Source organism: Microcaecilia unicolor, chromosome 12, assembly GCF_901765095.1.
Source record: "Microcaecilia unicolor chromosome 12, aMicUni1.1, whole genome shotgun sequence".
Lineage (NCBI taxonomy): Eukaryota > Metazoa > Chordata > Amphibia > Gymnophiona > Siphonopidae > Microcaecilia > Microcaecilia unicolor.
The window spans coordinates 104,397,074-104,423,238 of record NC_044042.1 but is presented as its reverse complement, the minus strand read 5'-3'; the positions used below and the strand labels follow the sequence as shown (position 1 = coordinate 104,423,238).

General features: G+C 44.0%; 1 protein-coding gene across 3 annotated transcripts in view; it reads left to right on the top strand.

Moving 5' to 3' along the window:
- ARHGAP27 (Rho GTPase activating protein 27) overlaps nt 1–26,165 on the top strand; it is a 258,259-nt gene that overhangs the window by 77,962 nt on the left and 154,132 nt on the right. Inside the window, exon 1 of one of the 3 annotated variants that reach the window (XM_030220825.1) lies at nt 24,127–24,267. The exons of the other annotated variants lie outside the window; for them this stretch is intronic. Coding sequence (XP_030076685.1) covers nt 24,193–24,267 — 75 coding nt within the window. The 5' untranslated portion in view covers nt 24,127–24,192. Of the gene's footprint in view, nt 1–24,126; nt 24,268–26,165 lie in introns of those variants that run through there. 3 annotated transcript variants of the gene reach the window in all.

The window sequence follows — 26,165 nt, the reverse complement described above, 5'->3', positions numbered from 1 at the left end:
CGTTATAGAAGTGGCACTCAGCACGTGATATTGGCGTACTATCAGTACATAAGTAATGCCACACTGGGAAAAGACCAAGGGTCAATTGAGCCCAGCATCCTGTCCACGACAGCGGCCAATCCAGGCCAAGGGCACCTGGCGAGCTTCCCAAACGTACAAACTTCTTAGCGCCAATTTATAGAATTGCCACCTATGTTTTTAAAGGGGCCATTAGTAGGAACAACCCCCAGCACCTACTAGGGGTTTCCTGGTGCCTGGTGGGTTCAAAATGACACTGTTTGACTGCTCATGGTGGTCTCGGGATGCAGCTACAAAATAAGGGTGCATGCCAAAGAGATTGTTTGAGTTATATGGGGGTAAGAGACTTTAACAGAAGGGATTGTTGGTGTGTGTGTGTGTGTGTAGGGGGGTATTTGTCCCTATAATGGCCCCTTTAAGAGGATCCCCAGGAACATCGAGTCATGAGTTAGCAGGCTAATGTTCCCAGAGGAGAAAGATTTTTCCATGAATAATTTAGCTTGTGAGGTTTAATGCAAGATTAATTTTACATAATAATGAGGTGCTTTGCATAGATTTGCATGTTTGCCTCTCATATTTACCATACATTGAGCTGAAAACACATGTTAAAGGCAAATAGCACACAATTTTGCCATTTAATGAATGTTAGCGTATCTGGTTTAAAAAAAGGTTTGGACAAGTTCCTGGAGGAAAAGTCCATAGTCTGCTATTGAGATACTTATGGAGAAGCAACTGCTTGTCCCGGGATTCGTAGCATGGAATGTTGCTACTCACTGGGCTTCTGCCGGGTACTTACTACTACTACTTAACATTTCTAAAGCGCTACTAGGGTTACGCAGCGCTGTACAATTTAACATGGAAGGACAGTCCCTGCTCAAGGAGCTTACAATGGATTGGCCACTGTTGGAAGCAGGCTACTCAAAAGAAAAAAAAAAAAGTAAAGGTGTATAGTTTTGATCTTGTTTCGTGGTAGTCTTATTAGGTTTCAGTTTGCTGTTTTCAAGTTTTCCTCTTTCATTGTATTTATGTTTGTACTTGTCCATTTTACTATTGTTATGCTGTTAACAAAATTGTAAGTTTGATGTACACTGCCTTGGGTGAATTTCTTCATAAAGGCGATAAATTGAGGGTAGTGGATTTGATATACTGCTTTTCTGTAGTACAACCAAAGCAGTTTTACATATTATATACGAGTACTGTCTCTGTCAATAGTGGCCTCACAGTTGGGCAATAGAGGGTTAAGTGACTTGCCCAGGGTCACAAGGAGCTGCAGTGGGGATTGAGCCCAATTCCTTGGTTCTTAGCCCACTGTTCTAACCGAGAGCGTGAGTAGGATTCCCTAATGTTGAATGTTTTTCTCAGGGGTAATTTGTCCAAATGGGTTAGTTTTCCTCATTTTTTTTAAATTATACAGGAATAAAGTTATATTCAAATATATATTTGCAATATTTTTCTTAATCAAATATCACACTTCTCCATAATCATATGAAATCTGCTATTTTATTACCAAATACAAAACATATTCTTTCCTACATACTACAAATCATTCATAAAATGTCCATATATTGCTAAAGTATCATATTCAAAAATCCTCCATTAGAAATTTCTTACACTCTGTAGATCAATCCTTTGTCCCGTCATCCATATTGGATTATTTCATAATAGTTACAGTTCTTCTTCAGCTAAAAAACAGCTGATTGAATAAATATTTATTCGATGATGTTCATGTTCTTGTGTCAATAAATTTTATATAAACATCGATTGGCATCCTCAGGAGCTGTTCATAATTCACTATACTAGCGACATATCAACCTGATAAATCCATTCACCATTGATGTTTCAATGACGGTAGAATATGATGATGTTTATCTTAACTTCTCACTGACACATTCCTTCAGACGGGAGACCTATTCACGTAGGTTCATCCTGTGTTCATTCGATCAGTGAAAGCAAATGGCATACCATGACAGGAATGAACCTCAGTCTCCCAAATGTATTGCTAACGCTTGCTGTAGAACATGCATTGCCTTTCCCACGTGAGTAACTCTGGGATCCTGTTCTATGTATTGGCCACAATTTGCATGGATTTCTACCTTTCTCTTCTTTTTGAGTTTCTGTTGGGAGTTTGCTTTTCACTGATAGATTTGGTGGTGGTTGGAAAGCCAGCACTAGTGAAGCTGGAAATACCTCTTTCAGTAATTCATCCTCCTGGAGTAGTGACTGTAGATCTTTTACAGTTTTTCTGTTTTTCCAGCTCTGGCTTGTATGTCACTATGAGGAGGTTCTGTTTTAGGACTGCAGTAGGTTTTTCCATGGTGTGTTGAGTGAAGAGACAATCTTCCTGAAGATGATTGTAGGGTTGTAGCCTTTCTATCTGAAGGATTCAGTCAAGACTTGGATTTATTTATCTTTTTTTCTTGAGTCTAACATAGTAACATAATAGATGACGGCAGAAAAAGACCTGCACGGTCCACCCAGTCTGCCCAACAAGATAAACTCACATATGCCATTTTTTGTGTATACCTTACCTTGATTTGTACCTGTCTTTTTCAGGGCACAGACCGTATAAGTCTGCCCAGCACTATCCCCGCCTCCCAACCACCAGCCCCACCTCCCACCGCCGGCTAAGCTTCTGGGGATCCCTTCCTTCTGAGGAGGATTCCTTTATGTTTATCCCACGCATGTTTGAATTCCGTTACCGTTTTCGTTTCCACCACCTCCCGCGGGAGGGCATTCCAAGAATCCACTACTCTCTCCGTGAAAAAATACTTCCTGGCATTTTTCTTGAGTCTGCCCCCCTTCAATCTCATTTCTACTGCCTTCACATCTCCGGAAAAGGTTCGTTTGCAGATTAATACCTTTCAAATATTTGAACGTCTGTATCATATCACCCCTGTTTCTCCTTTCCTCCAGAGTATACATGTTCAGGTCTGCAAGTCTCTCCTCATACGTCTTGTAACACAAATCCCATACCATTCTCGTAGCTTTTCTTTGCACCGCTTCCATTTTTTTAACATCCTTCGCAAGATACGGCCTCCAAAACTGAACACAATACTCCAGGTGGGGCCTCACCAACGTCTTATACAGGGGTATTAAAACCTCTTTTCTTTTGCTGGTCACACCTCTCTCATCTGAGCATCTAAAATGGGATTGTGCGGCTTTGCTGGGTATAATGGACTTTTTTGGATGTGAAGGGTGGAAGCTGGAATTGTGGAGGTAGCTGCAGACTTGTTTCCACTGTTGATAGAAACTGTGCTTTCTAGGAAGTTGACTTTTTCTGTGGAGCAGTCACTTTTGAATCTGATTGAAGGATGGGATGCATTAAAACAGAGTTCTCAACCTGTGGGTCATGGGTGGAGGAATTGCTGTGATATTTAAAGATTTTTTTTTTACCCCTATCTGTAGTAAATTCCTATAAATCTCCTAGTCTTGAGTTTATGATATGTGAACTAGCTGCTCCAGATTCTGCCAGTGCAGTAGAATTACTGATGGTCTGTTGACCTCCAGGGAGTTGGTTCTTCGATAGCCTCTGTTCTGTACTCTCAGATTGCTGATGCCGCAGTTAGATTTTCAAGGGTATCAATTCTGGAAGATTTTAATTTACATCTTGAAAAGGATGCAAACAAAATGACCTGTGAATTTTTATCTTTTTTTGCAGTCTTTGCATAGAGTCCAAACTCATGAAAAGGGACATATGTTGGATTTTCATTCTGCAAATGACTTTTCTTTAATAACTTTCTGCGAGTGGATACTGGCAATCTGGTCAGATCACTATTGCTGTAATTTTACCCTGAATTTTAATATGTCTGTGGACAGGAAAAGTTCTTTTAGAAATACAAGGTTTGGTAGAGGTAAATTGTTGAAAATAATTTTTGGCCTCAGGTTATATATACCTTTGTTAGATACTGCTGATACTTGTCCAGAATATTTATTATTAAATTGGAAATCCTTCACATTGCAAGTTGTGAATGAAATTGCTCCAAAACATATTATAAGATCCTCTAAAAGATTGGATTCTCCTTGGATTTCAGCTGAGTTATTAGAATTAAAGAAGGAATGTCGTCAAATTAAATGTAGTTGGTGTAATCTTATCTAAAGATGAAAGAGGGCCAGTTGTAAATAAGCTTAGGAAATGGGCTGTGCTGCAGATAACCCTGTATTTGTTCACACCGGAGCCTGCAAAGGCCTCTCCGGTACTATGTAAGCCACATTGAGCCTACAAATAGGTGGGAAAATGTGGGATACAAATGTAACAAATAAATAAAAATAACTAAGCTTTAGTAAAAGACTCCCTAAATTGTTTACATAAGAACATAAGAGTAGTCAAACTGGGTCAGGTCAATGGTCCATCTAGCCCAGTATCCTGTTTTCCAAACAGTGGCCAAGCCACAAGTACCAGGTCACAAGTACCTGGCAGAAACCCAAATTGTGGCAACACTCCATACTTCAAATCCCAGGGCAAGTAGTTGCTCCCCATGTCTGTCTCAATAGCAGACTGTGGACTTCTAAATAGCAGACTATGGTTGAATTTGTGGTTGGATTTCAACTTTCTAGCTATTTGGATAAATGTGCATTATTACTTAGTTCTCAGCAAGGATTTCATCCCTTTCATAGTCCAGAAACCTTGTTGCTGTCATTTACTACTGAGGTAAAGCAGGTGATGTGTAGAGGGGGTGAGGTAATTTTGTTACAGATTGATATTTCCACAGCTTTTGGTACAATAGACCAAGAGGTTTATACTCGGGTGCCCCGGGTCACTCCCCCTTTTCCTCCCCACCTCCCTCCTATTCTTCAATTTGCTAAGGGAAGGGTTCCTCTTTTGGTTAGCAAAGAGGCTTTACCTTTGGGAGAGGCAGCCAGCTTAAAATTACAAAACTGAAGCACTGTTTCCCCATTGTTTTAACGAGCAGGCGGCTCTGTTTATTGAGTGGGGTGTCTGTGTTGTGTAGCTGCTCAGCAAAAAAAAAAAAAGCAAAGGTTTTGATTTTTCTTCTCCTTCCCTTCTGTTTTCAGTGGGGCATTATTCCCTAGCGCTGGTTTGGTCAGCGGAGCGGAGCTGAGCTTTGTGTTTTTAAAACAAAAGAATAGAAGATTAAAGGGTTTTAGGCGCGAACCGCGTAGGCGCATGCTCGCGCGTGACCGCCATGTCGGAAAAGTTGAAACGGTGTACTGTTTGCCAGTGTCAGGGGTTTTTCTTCTTGCGCATGTAAATTTTGTTCCGCACCGGGAGTACCGTCCACTTCTGTTTTACCTTCGACTTCTTTCCATCTCACAGATAGGCTGCAGAGAATACCTTCTCCTGCTTTAGACTTAGCCTGGCCTCAGAATGACATCCTATAGTATATCTCCTATCAAACTGAGCTCTCTTTTTCATCAAGCACTGCCATTTCCTCCCCTCACCCTCCCCACTGACAGTTTGAACTTCGTGGGTGTGGCTTGGATCTCTTTCAGGGAGAGAAAACTAACAACTTATAGCAGCAGCTTCAGAGAGCATTTTCCATCTCACAGATAGGCTGCAGAGAATACCTTCTCCTGCTTTAGACTTAGCCTGGCCTCAGAATGACATCCTATAGTATATCTCCTATCAAACTGAGCTCTCTTTTTCATCAAGCACTGCCATTTCCTCCCCTCACCCTCCCCACTGACAGTTTGAACTTCGTGGGTGTGGCTTGGATCTCTTTCAGGGAGAGAAAACTAACAACTTATAGCAGCAGCTTCAGAGAGCATTTTCCATCTCACAGATAGGCTGCAGAGAATACCTTCTCCTGCTTTAGACTTAGCCTGGCCTCAGAATGACATCCTATAGTATATCTCCTATCAAACTGAGCTCTCTTTTCATCAAGCACTGCCATTTCCTCCCCTCACCCTCCCCACTGACAGTTTGAACTTCGTGGGTGTGGCTTGGATCTCTTTCAGGGAGAGAAAACTAACAACTTATAGCAGCAGCTTCAGAGAGCATTTTCCATCTCACAGATAGGCTGCAGAGAATACCTTCTCCTGCTTTAGACTTAGCCTGGCCTCAGAATGACATCCTATAGTATATCTCCTATCAAACTGAGCTCTCTTTTTCATCAAGCACTGCCATTTCCTCCCCTCACCCTCCCCACTGACAGTTTGAACTTCGTGGGTGTGGCTTGGATCTCTTTCAGGGAGAGAAAACTAACAACTTATAGCAGCAGCTTCAGAGAGAGCATTTTCCATCTCACAGATAGGCTGCAGAGAATACCTTCTCCTGCTTTAGACTTAGCCTGGCCTCAGAATGACATCCTATAGTATATCTCCTATCAAACTGAGCTCTCTTTTTCATCAAGCACTGCCATTTCCTCCCCTCACCCTCCCCACTGACAGTTTGAACTTCGTGGGTGTGGCTTGGATCTCTTTCAGGGAGAGAAAACTAACAACTTATAGCAGCAGCTTCAGAGAGCATTTTCCATCTCACAGATAGGCTGCAGAGAATACCTTCTCCTGCTTTAGACTTAGCCTGGCCTCAGAATGACATCCTATAGTATATCTCCTATCAAACTGAGCTCTCTTTTTCATCAAGCACTGCCATTTCCTCCCCTCACCCTCCCCACTGACAGTTTGAACTTCGTGGGTGTGGCTTGGATCTCTTTCAGGGAGAGAAAACTAACAACTTATAGCAGCAGCTTCAGAGAGCATTTTCCATCTCACAGATAGGCTGCAGAGAATACCTTCTCCTGCTTTAGACTTAGCCTGGCCTCAGAATGACATCCTATAGTATATCTCCTATCAAACTGAGCTCTCTTTTTCATCAAGCACTGCCATTTCCTCCCCTCACCCTCCCCACTGACAGTTTGAACTTCGTGGGTGTGGCTTGGATCTCTTTCAGGGAGAGAAAACTAACAACTTATAGCAGCAGCTTCAGAGAGCATTTTCCATCTCACAGATAGGCTGCAGAGAATACCTTCTCCTGCTTTAGACTTAGCCTGGCCTCAGAATGACATCCTATAGTATATCTCCTATCAAACTGAGCTCTCTTTTTCATCAAGCACTGCCATTTCCTCCCCTCACCCTCCCCACTGACAGTTTGAACTTCGTGGGTGTGGCTTGGATCTCTTTCAGGGAGAGAAAACTAACAACTTATAGCAGCAGCTTCAGAGAGCATTTTCCATCTCACAGATAGGCTGCAGAGAATACCTTCTCCTGCTTTAGACTTAGCCTGGCCTCAGAATGACATCCTATAGTATATCTCCTATCAAACTGAGCTCTCTTTTTCATCAAGCACTGCCATTTCCTCCCCTCACCCTCCCCACTGACAGTTTGAACTTCGTGGGTGTGGCTTGGATCTCTTTCAGGGAGAGAAAACTAACAACTTATAGCAGCAGCTTCAGAGAGCATTTTCCATCTCACAGATAGGCTGCAGAGAATACCTTCTCCTGCTTTAGACTTAGCCTGGCCTCAGAATGACATCCTATAGTATATCTCCTATCAAACTGAGCTCTCTTTTTCATCAAGCACTGCCATTTCCTCCCCTCACCCTCCCCACTGACAGTTTGAACTTCGTGGGTGTGGCTTGGATCTCTTTCAGGGAGAGAAAACTAACAACTTATAGCAGCAGCTTCAGAGAGCATTTTCCATCTCACAGATAGGCTGCAGAGAATACCTTCTCCTGCTTTAGACTTAGCCTGGCCTCAGAATGACATCCTATAGTATATCTCCTATCAAACTGAGCTCTCTTTTTCATCAAGCACTGCCATTTCCTCCCCTCACCCTCCCCACTGACAGTTTGAACTTCGTGGGTGTGGCTTGGATCTCTTTCAGGGAGAGAAAACTAACAACTTATAGCAGCAGCTTCAGAGAGCATTTTCCATCTCACAGATAGGCTGCAGAGAATACCTTCTCCTGCTTTAGACTTAGCCTGGCCTCAGAATGACATCCTATAGTATATCTCCTATCAAACTGAGCTCTCTTTTTCATCAAGCACTGCCATTTCCTCCCCTCACCCTCCCCACTGACAGTTTGAACTTCGTGGGTGTGGCTTGGATCTCTTTCAGGGAGAGAAAACTAACAACTTATAGCAGCAGCTTCAGAGAGAGCATTTTCCATCTCACAGATAGGCTGCAGAGAATACCTTCTCCTGCTTTAGACTTAGCCTGGCCTCAGAATGACATCCTATAGTATATCTCCTATCAAACTGAGCTCTCTTTTTCATCAAGCACTGCCATTTCCTCCCCTCACCCTCCCCACTGACAGTTTGAACTTCGTGGGTGTGGCTTGGATCTCTTTCAGGGAGAGAAAACTAACAACTTATAGCAGCAGCTTCAGAGAGCATTTTCCATCTCACAGATAGGCTGCAGAGAATACCTTCTCCTGCTTTAGACTTAGCCTGGCCTCAGAATGACATCCTATAGTATATCTCCTATCAAACTGAGCTCTCTTTTTCATCAAGCACTGCCATTTCCTCCCCTCACCCTCCCCACTGACAGTTTGAACTTCGTGGGTGTGGCTTGGATCTCTTTCAGGGAGAGAAAACTAACAACTTATAGCAGCAGCTTCAGAGAGCATTTTCCATCTCACAGATAGGCTGCAGAGAATACCTTCTCCTGCTTTAGACTTAGCCTGGCCTCAGAATGACATCCTATAGTATATCTCCTATCAAACTGAGCTCTCTTTTTCATCAAGCACTGCCATTTCCTCCCCTCACCCTCCCCACTGACAGTTTGAACTTCGTGGGTGTGGCTTGGATCTCTTTCAGGGAGAGAAAACTAACAACTTATAGCAGCAGCTTCAGAGAGCATTTTCCATCTCACAGATAGGCTGCAGAGAATACCTTCTCCTGCTTTAGACTTAGCCTGGCCTCAGAATGACATCCTATAGTATATCTCCTATCAAACTGAGCTCTCTTTTCATCAAGCACTGCCATTTCCTTCCCTCACCCTCCCCACTGACAGTTTGAACTTCGTGGGTGTGGCTTGGATCTCTTTCAGGGAGAGAAAACTAACAACTTATAGCAGCAGCTTCAGAGAGCATTTTCCATCTCACAGATAGGCTGCAGAGAATACCTTCTCCTGCTTTAGACTTAGCCTGGCCTCAGAATGACATCCTATAGTATATCTCCTATCAAACTGAGCTCTCTTTTTCATCAAGCACTGCCATTTCCTCCCCTCACCCTCCCCACTGACAGTTTGAACTTCGTGGGTGTGGCTTGGATCTCTTTCAGGGAGAGAAAACTAACAACTTATAGCAGCAGCTTCAGAGAGCATTTTCCATCTCACAGATAGGCTGCAGAGAATACCTTCTCCTGCTTTAGACTTAGTCCCGCCCACCCTACCCCTCTACCCACCCACCCCTAGAGTGACATGTCTTATATAACCTCCCTATCAACCCAATCATTACTTTTACCTCACCCAAGTACACCTATTTCTATTCTTCTATCACCTTCTCCCACTACTCCAACCAGAGTTACACCTAATCACACTGACCACCCTTCAACATCTTCTGTCCTTCTGTGACTGTTCTCTTGTGCTTGACTGCTTAAATATTTTAAATTTAAATGCTTTACTTTTTGTCTATTAGATTGTAAGCTCTTTGAGCAGGGACTGTCTTTCTTCTGTGTTTGTACAGCGCTGCGTACACTTTGTAGCGCTCTAGAAATGTTAAATAGTAGTAGTAGTAGTAGGTTTTATTAAGCCTGCTTTCTGGAACTGGTTTGGCAGGTCCTGTCTGTAGATGGTTCCCATCTGTCTTGAAGACAGGTCTTGGTGCTGAAAGATGGCATTTATTCTTCACCTTGGAAGGTCCCCCTCTGGAAAATTCTCTTTCCAGTTTCCCCTCTCTTATATAACTTATACATAACCACGCAATTTATTGGAATCCGGGTGAGCTTATGTTATTGTACACTGATGACATTCTTGTGTTGATTCCTATTAGTGCTGATATAGCTTCTGTTCCTTCTATTCAAGATTGTAGACCAGAATCTTATGGTTTACTCTCAATTTGTCAAATATTCCACAATCTATTCAAATTAGCGATGGAATTCAATTAACTATTGAAAGGGTATCAAAGGTTTTGGGGATATTACTGGATTCTTCCTTAACTATGGAACCCCAGATTTTAAGAAGGCCTATTTTAAGATGAAGCAACTTCGTTTATTACATTCTTATTTTATGACAGATCGCTTTAGAATTATTGTTCAGCTTTCGATTTTAGCTTTATTGGATAACTGTAATTCACTATATCTGGGTATAACTATTAGTCTGATTCATAAAATTCAACTGATTCAAATTCAGCTGCTGGACTTGTCTTCCTTAAGTCTCTTAGTGACCATCTGACTCCTTTATTAAGCTGCATTGGTTGCCAGTACAGGCTAGGATTCATTTTAAGGTATTATGCCTAGTTTTTAACATTTTGGAAGGTAACTGTCCAGATGGATTGTCTCAGTTATTGATAATTCTAAATTCCACTGTGACTACTAGTCTTGCAGTCATCAACTTCTGGATTTTCTATCTATTAAGGCTGTTGGATTCAAGGCTTTATTTTCTCATTCTTTTCTGGTTCTGGCTGTATGTTTATGGAATAATCTTCCTTTAGAATTACATTTGATAAAGTATTATTATTCATTTCGTAAGGCTTTGAAAACGTAAATGTTTTGAGTTTAGTAGTTCTTAGTTTATTTGGTTTATAATGTTATGTAGTTTTTGTTTTTAATTAATAGTAATCTTATTGATTTTTTTTGTACATTCCTGTTTTATAATCAGTTTTCTTTATTGTATCTTGCCTTGAATTTCAACTTGAGGGAGTTGTAACATAGTAAATGACGGCAGATAAAGACCTGAACGGTCCATCCAGTCTGTCCAACAAGATAAACTAATTTTACATGGTATGCGATACTTTATATGTATACCCGAGTTTGATTTGTCCTTGCCTTTCTCAGGGCACAGACCTTTGAAGTGTGCCCAGTACTCTTGTACTAAGATCTGGTTGTTTTTGAAGTTGAAGACGTGGAGTTAGATCTATTTATAGAGGGCTGGAGGCATCTCGGTGTCAGTTACATGTTTGGTTTTTGAGTACAGTGGTATTTGAGATGGTGTACTGAACCCCTGATGCAGTGGAAGCGAAATGGGGACTCCCTGTTGGGTTAAAGCCGGTGATTGTTGGACAGCGTAGACACTATGACGGAATTGAAGGTAAGTGGTTTATGGCTGCAATCACCAGGATTGTAAAAATGCAGGAGTGATGTGATATTGACCTATATTACAAACTGCATAAATTGTACCGATTGGGATTCTGTGCTCTAAGGAATATATGCACAGGTGTGTCACTGTGAAAGTAAAAAACGGTTTACAAGGAATACCGGGGAACACTGAGTAATTGTGGAGGTTTTTTTGAGCCAGATGATGGTGCAACGGGCTCACGCCTTACAGTCTGTTTCTGGGCTGGCTGGGTGGCATTACTGAGGCTTTTTCTCCACCACTAAGTGTATGGTTGTGGTAAACTAGGGGTGACAGCTGTGGAGTTCATGGTTAATATACGCAGCAGTTGTGAAGCAGGGTTTTTGAGTTTCTGGATACATTCTAAGCTTGATTAAATTTTAACTGCCAGACCCACAACTATTCTTCTAAGGTTCGGAGATCCCTTCTCATCATTTCTACTCCCTCCTGGGTATCCACTCTATTGACTATTTTCGTGTCATCCGCAAAAAGGCACACCTTTCCTTCCAACCCTTCAGCAATATCTCCCACAAATATATTAAACAGAATAGGCCCCAGCACCAACCCCTGAGGAACCCCACTGCTCACCTTCCTTTCCTCCGAGCGGATTCCATTTACCACCACCCTCTGCCACCTGTCGGTCAACCAGTTTCCTATCCAGTTCACTACTTTCGGTCCTAATTTCAACCCTTTCAGCTTATTCACAAGTCTTCTGTGGGGGACCGTATCAAAGGCTTTGCCGAAATCCAAGTAGATTACATCTAGCGTACGTCCTTCATCCAGTTCTTTGTCACCCAGTCAAAGAAGTCAATAAGATTCGTTTGGCAGGATTTTCCTTTAGTAAAACCATGTTGCCTCGGGTCCTGTAACCCGTCGGCTCTAGAAAGTTAACTATCTTTTCTTTCAGCAGCGACTCCATTATTTTTCCTACCACTGACATGAGACTTACCGGTCTGTAGTTTCCCACTTCTTCCCTGTCTCCACCTTTGTAAAGAGGGACCACATCTGCTCGTCTCCAATCCCGCGGAACCTCTCCCATCTCTAAAGATCTATTAAATAAATCTTTGAGGTCCCGCCAATACCTTTCTGAGCTCCCTCAGTATTCTGGGATGTATCCCATCTGGCCCCATAGCTTTGTCCACCTTCAGATTCTCCAGCTGTTTATAAACTCTTTCTTCCGTAAACAGCGCAGTATCCACTCCATTCCCAGATGTTCCTTCGGCAGCCAACTGCGGTCCTTCTCCAGTATTTTCCTCCGTGAACATTGAAGAAAAATAATTGTTTAGCACGTTAGCTTTATCTTCATCATTCTCCACATAGCCATTCTCATTATCTTTCAGGCTCGCAATTCCATTCCTATCTCTTCTCCTTTCTCTAATATATCTGAAAAAGGTCTTGTCACCTCTCTTTATATCTTTAGCCATTTTTTCTTCTGCTCGTGCTTTCGCTAGCCATATTTCCCTCTTCACTTCTTTGAGTTTAATCCAATAATATTTTCCATGATCCTCTCGTTGCGTTCTTTTGTATTTTTTTGAACAAAGCCTCTTTTACTCTTATTTTTTCATATAGGTTTCCTGCTTCTCTTGTTTTTGTTTACTTTCCTCGCATAAAGATCAGTCGGCATATTTATAGCAGCCTTTAGCTTGGACAACTGTTTTTCCACATCTCCTACACCTTCCCATGCCAACAGCTCCTTCTTTAGGTATTCCCCCATTTTATCAAAATCAGTACATTTGAAATCCAGCACTTTGAGTTTTGTGTGTCCACACTCTACCTTCGCCTTTATATCAAACCATACGGTGTGATGATCACTATTACATAGGTGGGCACCCACCCGGATATTGGAAACACTTCCTCCATTCGTGAGCATTAGATCCAGTATCGACCCTTCCCTCGTGGGTTCTGTCACCTTTTGTCTGAGCAAGGCACTTTGACAGGCGTCCACAATCTCCCTACTTCTTTCCGATTCTGCAGACAGGACATTCCAATCCACATCAGACAAGTTCAAATCTCCCAACAGTAGCACCTCCAAGTTTTCTTCAAACATTAGGGCTTGCAAATCTTGAACCTTTTTACTTAGACTATGAGCATTTGTGCTCATAGCTTTCCATGTGCTTAGTGAATTTAGGTGGTTTTCTATATTTACATGACCTTTCTCTTTGCCGTCTTGTTTATTCTGGGGGTGACTTTCCGAAATCTCTTGTTTCCTTTTGTCACCCCCACCCTCTAGTTTAAATGTCTAGAAACATACTGTCGGAATTTCTCCCCGAGGATCCTTTTTCCCATCACAGAAAGATGTAGCCCATCATTAAAGTACAACCTGTTATTAACCCATGCTCCTATGTATCTTCTTTATACCAAGACTCAAAGCCACTTATTGAATTCCACTGTTTTGCGTAGTCTCTCATGTAGGAATTACTTCAGAAAAAGCCACAGTCCGAACCAAAGATTTTAGTCCTTCCTCAAGCTTCTGGAATGCTTCCTTAGAAACTGGAGTGGTCCCGGTGGACTGGAGAAGGGCGGATGTGGTTCCTTTGCACAACAGTGGAAGTAAGGAGGAGGTAGGGAATTATAGACCTGTCAGTCTGACCTCGGTGGTGAATAAGCTAATGGAAACACTTCTAAAGAGGATTGTGAGATTTTTTGAACTACATGGAAGGCAGGACCCGAGGCAGCATGGCTTCACTAGTAGCAGGTCGTGTCAGACAAATCTGACTGTCTTCTTCGACTGGGTGACCAAACAGTTGGATGTGGGAGGGCCGCTTGATGTGGTATACTTGGATTTCAGCAAAGCCTTTGACACGGTTCTGCACAGGCGACTGATAAATAAATTGAGTGCCCTCGGTGTGGGACCTAGAGTAACTTATTGGGTAAAAAATTGGTCGAATGGTAGGAGACAGAGGGTGGTGGTAAATGGAGCTTGATCTGAAGAAAAGGATGTCATCAGTGGAGTACCGCAGGGATCGTTCCTAGGGCCGGCTCTTAACGTCTTTGTGAGCGATATTGCGGAAAGGCTGTTTGGTAAGGTTTGTCTCTTTGCGGATGATACTAAACTCTGCAACAGGGAGGACACCCTGGAGGGTGTGAATGACATGAGGAAGGACCTAGTGAAGCTAGAGGAATGGACCGATATTTGGCAACTAAGGTTTAATCCCAAAAAATGCAGGGTCATGCACTTGGGTCGCAAAAATCCGAGGGAACGGTACAGTATAGGGGGTGTAGTGCTTCAGTGTGCAAAGGAAGAGCGGGACTTGGGGGTAATTGTGCCTGATGACCTTAAAGCTTTCAAACAGGTAGAAAAAGCGACGGCCTAAGCCAGAAGGATTCTTGGGTGCATAAAGAGAGGCATGACCAGCAGGAAAAAGGAGGTAATAGTTCCGTTGTATAAGTCTCTGGTGAGGCCTCATTTGGAATACTGCGTGCAGTTCTGGAGACCGCACCTACGGAAAGATATAAACAGGATGGAGTCGGTCCAGATGGCGGCTACGAAATTAGTAAGTGGTCTTGAATGCAAAAATTATAGGGACAGGCTTATGAACCTCAACATGTATACGCTGGGAGAGAGGAGACATGATAGAGACGTTTAAATATCTCAAGGGCATTTATGTACAGGAAGAAAGCCTTTTTCAAATGAAGGAGAGCCCTGGAATGAGGGGGCATATGACAAAGTTAAGAGGGAACAGGCTTAGGAGTAACCTAAGGAAAAGTACAGAAAGGGTGGTGGAGGCGTGGAATGGCCTCCCGGTGGAGGTGGTGGAGTCGAGGACTGTTCCAGAATTTAAAAAGGCATGGGATAAGCATGTGGGATCACTTAGGAACAGGAAGAATTAGGGGTTACAGAGGATGAGCATATGGCCTTTATCTGCCGTCATGTTTCTATGTTTCTAGGTCATTTGTCCTTAGGTGAATTACAACATCAATAGTAACATAGTAACATAGTAGATGACGGCAGAAAAAGACCTGCACGGTCCATCTAGTCTGCCCACGATAAACTCATATGTGTATACCTTACCTTGATTTGTACCTGTCTTTTTCAGGGCACAGACCGTATAAGTCTGTCCAGCAGTATTTCCCGCCTCCCAACCACCAGTCAATATTTGAAGCTTTGCTCTCTTCTCGGATCACTTTCAGTATTTGGTCTGTACATCTTGTAGCTGAAGATCCTGGAAGACATTTCACTAGGTTGGAACCCCTGAACCGTGTTCCTAAGTTAATGCCTCTGATAATAGAGTCTCCGAGCAGAAAGAGTTTTCTGCCTTTCACCATTCTGTCATTATTTGGGGGATGTTTCTTGGGTTGTGCTACTTTCATTGCCTCTGGTTTCCCCACAGTACTTCTTTTTTCAGCATCATAATGATGGAACGCTGCAAAAGAATTGGCGGGTGATAAGTCTGATATAACCTAGATGAGCTGTACATACAAGTGTCATTAGCACACATTTCTGGGAGCCATAATGGAATTGCAGCTACAAAGTTTGAGCATTGCATTAAAAGAATTATGAAATTGTTTGTCAGTTCTCCCTCTTTTTCTATAATGATTCTCCTTTGTGACAACATCTGACCATCCCCATCTAGCACTCAAGCATGACCCCATTAGTTCTCTTGTCCTTTCTTGCTATTTCCAAAAAATTCTTAAGTGTCCCTTTCCCCAAATCATTTTCTCCCGTGATGCATGATGATCACTTCAGGACCACTTCTCATTTTGCAGCTGCCGTCTACTCAGTCCCCTGAGTTGATCCCATAGCAGGCTGTGGACACCCAGCCAGTGGACCTTTTACTTCTGCTGGAGGCAATCCAGGTGCAGATCATCAGGCCTGGTGAGTGCAGTCCTGAGTGCCCAGTGTGCACGACCCACGTACATCTCTCCATTCCCACCTCCTGCAAAATAAAATGAGAGGTTTAACTTCTAAAGTGGCACCCCTGTTCTCACATACCTAGCAAAAACTACAGACTTCCACCTAGCAGTCATTTAGATCTTTTCTTCCCCTATTCTGGCAAGTGCCACACTTATCTCAGTGCCAGTTCTGAAGGAGTGTGTAACATATGCTCTGACATCCCTTCTAGTTCTGGCTGTCAGGCTCGCCCAATGGAGATGTGAGCCCTTGTGCCCGATGGAGGACGATTCGTCACCGGTCTGTCAGCCAACCCCGAGTTCCCCCTGTGCCCCCCTCCGTTCCCCAGGGGTTGAGCCCCCAGGTGCGGGAAGCAAACAGCAGAGAGAACTGAGTCCAGAACAGAGTCCATGGGGCACGGCCTAGCAATGGGCAAAAGCAGGACCAGGAGCAAACAGTGGACCATGCCAGGCAGCAAGCAGTAGCAGATCCAGGAACAGGCTAAGATCAATACCAGGCAGCAAACAGTAGCAAGTCCAGAATCAGGCAGAGGTCAGTACCAGCAGCAAACAGTAGCAAGTCCAAGATCAGGCAGAGGTCAAAACCAGGCAGCAAACAGTAGCAAGTCCAGGATCAGGCAGAGGTCAAAACCAGGTAGCAAATAGTAGCAAAACCAGAAGCACTGCAACTACCCAGGAAACTGAATAGAAGCCGAAGTGCGGAAGGACTGGAGGCAGGGCTTTAAATAGGACAGGAATTAAGCCCAAACATGCACAGCTGTCTTCAAGATGGCTGCCCCCACCAGAGACACCCTCAAGCCCAAATATGGGCTTCCTTCCTGAGACTGCCCAGCTCCAAGATGGCCGCCCCATCCTAACGCGCCCACCTCTGAGATGGCCGCCCTATCCTGGAGATGCCCAAATCCAAGATGGCCGCCATATCCTCAGATGCCCATACCTTGCATAAACAGGGAACATGACATTGGCTATCACCTTCTTCATGATGGCAACTGAACTGAAACTTAAGAAAGCTTCCATTGCTATGTATTGAAAACTATTTTGCAGTCTAACGACTAGGTGATATTCCATGTTTGCCACCAAGCAAACTGGTGATCCTCTTGTTCTGTGTTTCACTACTGTTTGCCCCTTGCTTCTTATCCATTTTTTATTTTTACTTGAACTGTGCCTCAACCACATTGATGTTCCCTGTTAACATATCCTCCTAAGCCTAACTTTTGACTAGCTCACCCACTAACTTTTGACTAGCTCACCCAGTAGCTCACCCACACTTAGTGCCCCATAAAATGCTAAGACAAATGCTGTTTTCATTATGTAGCTTCACACTATTTTAGAACCTGTAGGATAGTTGTGTCCATTAACCAACAGATGGAGATAAATTAAAACTGAGCTGAGACAGTCCAACTCCTCAGTATTTTCTATCTCCAGCAAGTGGATAGATACACTTTTCAGCCTCAGGTTCTGAATGATTTGCTCCAGGTCCAGCTGGTCAACTGGTCCCCAGTTGAGCTTTGAGGGTGTCTTGAATCAGCAGAGTCATATCTGGAGGTTTTCAGATCCCTGTCTCTGGTGTCCCATGAATTTATTTCTCCCTTCCTTCATCTCTCCCCTGTACCCTGTGAACTCTTCTTTTCAAGCACAATCTTATTAAAAAAAAAAAGAAGGAGGAAAAGAAAGGAGAAGGAAGAGGTTTACTGGAGAGCGTGAGAGAGAAGAGTATCAGTCCTGATTGTTTTTCAGCTGGGGTAAGACTTGTGGAGACATTGAGCTTGGGGGAAGCAGCCGGCACAGATAAGTCCAACTAAAGCTTGGTGCAGGGAAGGTATCCTGACTTACCACTTGGGACTGTGTTGTGCTGTATTTGTGGCAGTTGGGGGTGAATGGTGACTCCCACAGAGGCAGTTAAGTGGTTTTCCTGCTGTGAGACCCACCAGTTGGCATGCGGGATGTGGGGGGAAGCGGTCAGTAGCAGCACATCTTTGGATTTGGCACAGCATCCAAATATACTGGGAACTTCGGGTACTCCGGCAGGGCCAGCGCACTGTTTGATGCAGGGGATCGCGGGACCGGATGCCATTTTGTCGGAGCTAACTGCCAGCGAGGAATAGCCTCTGTCTGATCACACGTGGAGCACAGCTGCTATTTTACAACCTTAGGCCGGTGCACATTCAGCTGCATCGGGATCTATGTTTTCTCCAGAGTTTATACTTACACCAGGTCTATTTACTGAAGGAGGGACAGTCGGATTTGCTGCAAGGTGCTTCAGTTTCTCTCTCTGCTGCCCCTCCGTCTCCTAAAAGAATCTTGTTTAGCTTCATCTGTCCACTCTTGGAGGTCTGTCTCTGCTTCTTCCTCCTTACCTAATGTGGTCTTGGCCTATTCAGAGGAGCCATCAATGAAGGAGCCATTAGAGGAGGGAGGGTGACCCAAAAGTACTGAGGTTGTTTCATAAAGAGGAGATCATTACTCTTATTTCTGAGGCATTGACAGTGCTTTCCATTGAGGAGCCTTCTGCTTCGGCATCAGGAGTTCCATCTTCATCAATCATGAGTGGGCTTAGAGGTCCTTCTAAGGCCTTACCAATGTATACCGACATTAAAGACCTGATTACAGCAGAATAGGTCTCACTGGATGCGGAGCTGAGAGTGGGAAGAGCCATGGCTCGCCTCTAAACGTGGTTCCGGAGGAGAAAGAGAAATTGCAGCTTCCCAGGGTGGACTCCCTTGTTACAGCAGTGACTAAGAAGACCACCTTGATGTTAGAAGGGAGCATTGCCCTAAATGACCTACAGGATTGGAAGCTAGAAGACTCGCTGAAACAAGCCTTTGAAGTGGCCTCTTTTGGGCCTTCAAGCGACAATGTGCAGATTATTCATGGCTAGAGCATGCCTGAAGTGGCATCAGCAGTCTGCAACACAAGAAATGTTCCAGCAGGATTGGCCTACTTGGCAAATGCTACTTATGACATGTTACAGGTTACAGTTACCACACAGTATGTTGTTGGCTGTCCGATACATCAGCAACTCTGGTTGCAGCATTTGGCAGTGGATGCAGCGTCGAAGTCACATCTAGTGAAACTGCCCTTTCAGGGCAAGTGGCTATTTGGAGAAGATCTCAGTAACTTGGTTAAAGAACTGGGGGAAACTAAGCCACAGCAGTTGTTGTAGAATAAGCCGAAAGCCTCTAGTTGTCTGTCTTCAGGGGGCTCTTGATCTCAATTTCAAGAAAGCAGACGCTATTGGCCTGATTGTAAGCAATATTTTATATATGATCAGAAGTCTCACTTCAGGCACACCAGTCTTCCTTTTGTGCAGACAGGAAGTCTTCCTCTCAGTCAGCTAGAGCGCCCAATGCCTCCTGAGCATTGCAATGATTCAAGGCTGGTCTGCTCTTCTCCAGTAAGAGGACATCTTCAGGAGTTTCAGGAGGTGCCTCTTGAAATCTCCTTGTCAAAAGGGAACCAAGGTGGTCAAGGTTCAGGCCACCATAGATTCTTTGCTGGTGCTCTGTGCCATTGTTCCAGTTCCTCAGGCCAAACAATGACAAGGCAGATACTCCATCTACTTAATTGTCCCAAAGAAGGAAGGCACCTTTTGTCTGATCTTGGATCTTAAAGATCTAAACCGCTGCCTCTGAGTTCCCCGCTTTTGCATGGAAACACTAAGGCAGTTATAGCCTCGGTTCAAGTGGGAGAATTTTTCGTCACCCTCGATCTCAAGGAGGCATACTTGTATATATCCATATGGCCACTGCATCAGAGGTTTCTATGTTTTGTAGGTCCTCATGATGGTGGTGCCAGGATTCCACTCACTCTATAGATTCTGGAAAAGTGGGAGGAGAAATTAGGTCTTAATTTTCATTAGTTCTTTGCATTATTCCAGAAGCCCACCCAAGGTTTCTGAGATGTTTAGTCGGTGTAAAGTAATGGGTCAAATAATTGCTGTCACCTTGCATGTTGTTTCCTGCATTTCTCGTACTCTCTACAAGTTCTCCAGACATGAGAGGTTCACACACATATGCTCATTTTAGTTAGTGTTAGGTTAGCGCATTGTTTAAGGTTGTTGTGTTTGTTCTGAATTTATCCTTACTGTTTGTCTAAGTAAGCGGAGGAGTAGCCTAGTGATTAGTGCGGTGGACTTTGATCCTGGGGAACTGAGTTCAATTCCCACTGCAGCTCCTTGTGCCTCTGGGCAAGTCACTTAACCCTCCATTGCCCCTGGTACAAAATAAGTACCTGAATATATGTAAACTGCTTTGAATGTAGTTGCAAAAACCTCAGAAAGGCAGTATATCAAGTCCCATTTCCATTTCCCTAAATACTAAGGAGCTGAACTGGATGTTTCACTTCTCTATCTCCTCCTGCTGGTTGATGGACACAACTATCCCACAGGTTCTGGAATAGTGGGAAGGAGTAATGGAATGAAAATTATCAAGTAAGACCTAATTTCTCATTTGAATAGTTGCACCTCATAGCCTGTCAAACATGCGTCTGGTAACTCTTCATATGTGATAGGAAGCCTCTTGTCACTTCTTTCCCTGTTTTCCCTCACCCAATATCATTTGTATTGCAAACGACACCAATGGATTACTCCAACTGTTAATTTCATAAAAAATGCCAAACCTGCCAATAGTATCCCTTGACCATGGATATCAACATCCCTCTTTCTTTTGCCCACGTAACACATTGTATGGTTATTTCTTCCTTCATGGACTCTTCTTCCAGCCTTGATCTCTTAAGAATTCAAAGAAATCACACTCAACTAGGCTGTGCTACTGAACATCAGCACTAACTGGCCATATTGAAAGTGGACAGAAGATTGACATCACAGGGGGCAGAATCAGGGAGGAGCCGGGTGTAATGTTGGTGCTGGCAATATTTAGTGCTGATGCTCACATAGCTAACTAGTCATGTAGGACTGCACATATAGCAGTCCTAACCTTGCCCAGTTAATTACTCTGGTGTTGGTACCCAATATCAGCCGGCACCTGCGACCTCTAGCAGCAGACTCACGGAACTACCGCACTACGTGAGACTGCCTGTAGAGGTCATGCCTGAGCCAGCCTGGGGGTCTACTGTTCATCGGGGAGTGGTGAAGGGGGGTGCCCACATGAGTGCTGGCAGCAAGAAGCAGTCCCATCAGCCTTAGCTATAGTTTATTGAATTTGCTTGACCACCCTGGGCAAAACAGAGCAATCTACAAAACTGAAAACAGAGAAAACGAAAGGAAGTACAAATAATGATAGGACAGAAAAGAAAGTACACACAAAAAAAGAGATGGGTACAGATACACATAATCAAAGGCAGGGGTGCCTCAACTTGACTGACTGATTGCAGATCCCAGGTAACCCTAATCCCCAAAGGCTTGTCTGAAAAGGCAAGCTTTCAAGTTTGCCTTAATTCTTTTAAGAGACAGATCACTACGCAGGGAAAGGAGCAGAGTTCCAAATGTGGGGGAAAGGAAGAAGAAAGCACAGTGTCTGGTAGATTTTAGCTGGGAAAATTTGGGACTTGTTACGATGAGGCGGTGGTTATTTGCTTGACTCATGCACATGTACCCTGTAGTATACACGTGGCTGAGCTGGCGCGAACTTTCTGCATTGGCCCCTGTTTGTAAGATTCCTCTTTTGTCAAATGTGAAGAACTCGTTACACTGACTGGACACTCGGTATCCATCTGTCCCATCCCACCCTGTGTGGAGCAGAAACTTTCCTGCAGAAAGGATAACATTCCTTCCTTCCCTGAAAATAGCTACAGCAGATCTTCATTGTAAGGTCCCGGAGCTTGTTGTCTACCTGGGGAAATTGTTCTTCACTCATGACTTCACTTATGAGAACAGAAATTGTTTGCAACTAGTCTCTTGGGTGAAGATAAATGACTTCGAGATGGGAGTAACTAGTGAGGTAATTAAATTCGCAGATGACACAAAATTATCCAAGGTCGTCTCGTCGCGGGAGGAGTGTGAAAAATTACAAGAAGACATCATGAGACTGGGGGATTGGGCATCCAAATGGCAGATGAAGTTCAACGTTGACAAGTGCAAAGTGATGCATGTGGGAAGGAGGAACCCGAATTACAGCTGTGTTATGCCTTCTCTCCAGGCTAAAGAGTCCTAGCCGTCTTAACCTCTCCTCATACGGTAGTCGACCCATCCCTTTTATCATTTTTGTCGCCTTTCTCTGCACCTTCTCCAATTCCTTTATATCTTTTTTGAGATGAGGTGACCAGAACTGAACACAATACTCCAGGTGCGGTCGCACCATGGAGCGATATAACGGCATTATAACATCCTCATGCTTGGTTTCCATCCCTTTTCTAATAATACTCAACATTCTGTTCGCCTTCTTAGCCGCCGCAGCACATTGAGCTGAAGATTTCAACGTCCTATCCATGATGACTCCCAGATCCCTTTCTCAGTCCGTAACTCTTAACAGTGATGGAATATTCACATAGCAAGCAGCCTGAGCCAACAGATTTATTTTCCATTGAACATAATTAACTTTGTATGAACTTTGCGGCTAATAGTGTTCTGAACTGAACAATTTTGCCTCAATTAGATTGACTCTGGACAGAACTTCTGCAAGAAGTGCATTTTTATAATATACGATTGCATTCTACAAAACAAAAGGAGCAAGTTCCCGCATGCCATCGTTTTCTTTTGATTTAGGCACAGGAAAAAAAGATGTTAAATGCTGCCAGGTCTCAACCTAATTAATGGATTTTTTTTATAATTGTACTTATAAATAGTTAAGTCTGATTGTTACACCTGATACTCATAATATGATATGTGTTTTGGTGGCCTTTACTAGGTGAAAACATCTCTGCACAAATACAGAGAGTCCCTATAACCAGCCCCTCCAAATGACTCAATGATTTACAATTTAGAACTAATTACTGCTCTAATGGGTGAAATCAATATTTCCTCTGTGTACATCTGTATGCTGCATAAGCTGGCATGCTTGCAAATAGAAGTGAGATCAAATAAAAATGCTATCAACAATAAAGAACGACAACATGGATAGAGCAGCTCGTAGGTTTGCTTGCTTTGTTTACAGTGAATGGGGATGATGGCTGCATGGAGGGGAGAACCTCATGGACTTCGCCCGTCATGCCGTCTCCTGTTCTCAATCTAACCTCCTCTCCTTCTGGCTCCCTGCACCGCTGCCCTTCTTCAGTTTTCCAGGATGCTGGCAGCATCAATGAGGTGAACACAGTGCCTTTGGAGGCCATGAAAGCTCTCCCTCTGTTGCAGCTTCCTGCCTATGCAGGACAGAAAATTGTAGCATAGGGAAAGCTTCTGGACCACCGAAGGCAGTGTGCTTACCTCACTGATTCGGCGGCCTGGAAAATTGGACAGCGCTGCAGGGAGCGGGAGAGCCACCAGGATTGGGGGAGCCTGGGCCCCCAAGGCCCTCTGTAGCTATGCTACTGAGTACACCAATTTATAGGGGTGCCAGAAACCCTTGCACCAGCCCTGAAATTGGGGGCAGGAATCTGAGCTAAGCACTATTCTGTAAAAGGCACTCAGAATAGCACCTGGTGTGAATTTTTCCTGGCACCTAATTTTGAGCACCATTTCCTGAATCTGCTTGGTCAAATCGAGGTCCATTCGGTCCGCATCCTGCCTCTGACAGCAGCCAGTGCAAGTGCCCAGCCGATCTCTCCATCTCTATAAGTGCACTGCCACAACACAAACTACTTAAGCTTTGAGAAAACAGAGCTGCAAAGGGTGTTGCGGTTATTCTAAGCATTGCTGGAAATTAAGAGGAAGGAGGGAATGAAAGGTGATAAGTGGAGGTCATTATGGAAGGGTCACATCATTGAATGAGAAACAGTCTCAGATACTGGCTCTGCCCTGCTGCAAACTTGACAGTACAATGTCAACAGCTACCACTTCCTACATGTAGAAACGTAGGGTTGGTTAGCTCAGTAGCATTTCCCTTACTCGCCCCGGACAGGAAATGTACTAAATGCTCGAGTCCCATCACAGGGCAAGTTGCTGTTTCTTGTTTATTTCAGGCTTGCCTGGCTCTGATTGGACTGACTTCTGCCGTTGTCACTTCTCTGATTTTCCTTCCTCATACACAGCCTTCTCCACGTTAACTTGCTTTTCCGTGTCTGCCGCCTGCAGTTTTGGCAGCTGTCTGAGTCCTCTAGAATGGTGGATCTAATAAACAAGGTGCAGCGGGGATTTAAATCTAGGAGTCACTTGCGCTCAGGCATCTCCTCCCAGGTAGGAATGTCAGCTCTCTGCTTATATTTTGAGATGGTACAGAAGAGCTAGAGGGCAGGAAACAACACCTGAAGCCTTTGGCAGAACAAGTGCAGCACAGGCAATGGCAGGAGGTCAGTGCAGTGGGTTGAGATCCTGGGGAACTGAGTTCATTCCCACTGCAGCTCCTTGTGACTCTGGGCAAATCACTTAACCCTCCATTGCCCCTGGTACAAAATAAGTACCTGAATATATGTAAACCGCTTTGAATGTAGTTGCAAAAACCTCAGAAAGGCGGTATATCAAGTCCCAGTTCCCTTTCCTTATTTGAGATTCTACATGGAATGTTGCTAGTGGCGGAGTGGCCTAGTGGTTAGTGCAGCGGGCTCTGATTCTGGGGAACTGGGTTCGATTCTCACTGCAGCTCCTTGTGACTCTGGGTAAGTCACTTAACCCTCTGTTACCCCAGGTACAAAAACTTAAATTCTGATCCCACTAGGGACAGAGGAAGTACCTGTATAAAATATACAAACTACTTTGGTTGTACCACAGAAAGGTGTATATCAAATGCATGATCCTTACCTCCCCCCTCCCGAAACACACACACATAATGGCTAGCAGCCATGTTATTACAGAACAGGTACAGTGTGAACTGCAATAGTCCAAGGTTTCTTCTCTCTCTCTCATACACACTCCCGCCCTGGTGGCAACATTGGTCTCTCTTCATCTCTCACGTATAATAACCCTGGATTCTATATAGGTCTCCCAAATTTAGGTGTGGATCTCAGATCTGCATGCAAACTAATTGGTTAATGAGCCATTAACAATCGGTAATAAATTGGCACTCATTTGGGTTTTACTTGCAGATCTGCATTGTTTCATAGTCTATAAACTGTGCACCTAAATCTCAAAGTGCATAACTGAAAAGGGGCAGGTCAAGGACGTTCCCAGAAATTAGGTGCAATGTTATAGAATAGGAGTCATTTATGTGCCCGACTGCCATTAGTTGCAGGCCATTTACACTGGGTTTTAGCAGGCATAATCCAGGCTAAAGTATCAGCCTGCCTGTCTGACATTGCTGCCTGGATGTCTCAGTGCCATCTGAAACTAAACATGACCAAGACTGAGCTTCTTATATTTCCCCCTAAACCAACCTCTCCTCCTTCCCCATTCTCTATTTCTGTGGATAACACTCTCATCCTTCCTGTCTCATCAGCTTGGGGTCATCTTCAACTCCTCAATGCCACCTTAAATTAAATATGACCAAAACCGAGCTTCTCATTTTCCCCCCCCAAACCCACCTCCCCGCTCCCCCCGTTTTCTATTTCTGTTGATGGCTCTCTCATTCTCCCTGTCTCCTCAGCTCGAAACCTTGGGGTCATCTTTGACTCTTCTCTCTCCTTCTCTGCTCATATCCAGCAGATTGCCAAGACCTGTCGTTTCTTTCTTTACAACATCCGTAAAATCCGCCCCTTTCTTTCCGAGCACTCTACCAAAACCCTCATCCACACCCTTGTCACCTCTCGTTTAGACTACTGCAATCTGCTTTTTGCTGGCCTCCCACTTAGTCACCTCTCCCCTCTCCAGTCGGTTCAAAACTCTGCTGCCCGTCTCATCTTCCGCCAGGGTCGCTTTACTCATACTACCCCTCTCTTCAAGACCCTTCACTGGCTCCCTATCCGTTTTCGCATCCTGTTCAAACTTCTTCTACTAACCAATAAATGTACTCACTCTGCTGCTCCCCAGTATCTCTCCACACTCGTCCTTCCCTACACCCCTTCCCGTGCACTCTGCTCCATGGATAAATCCTTCTTATCTGTTCCCTTCTCCACTACTGCCAAATCCAGACTTCGCGCCTTCTGTCTCGCTGCACCCTACGCCTGGAATAAACTTCCTGAGCCCCTACGTCTTGCCCCATC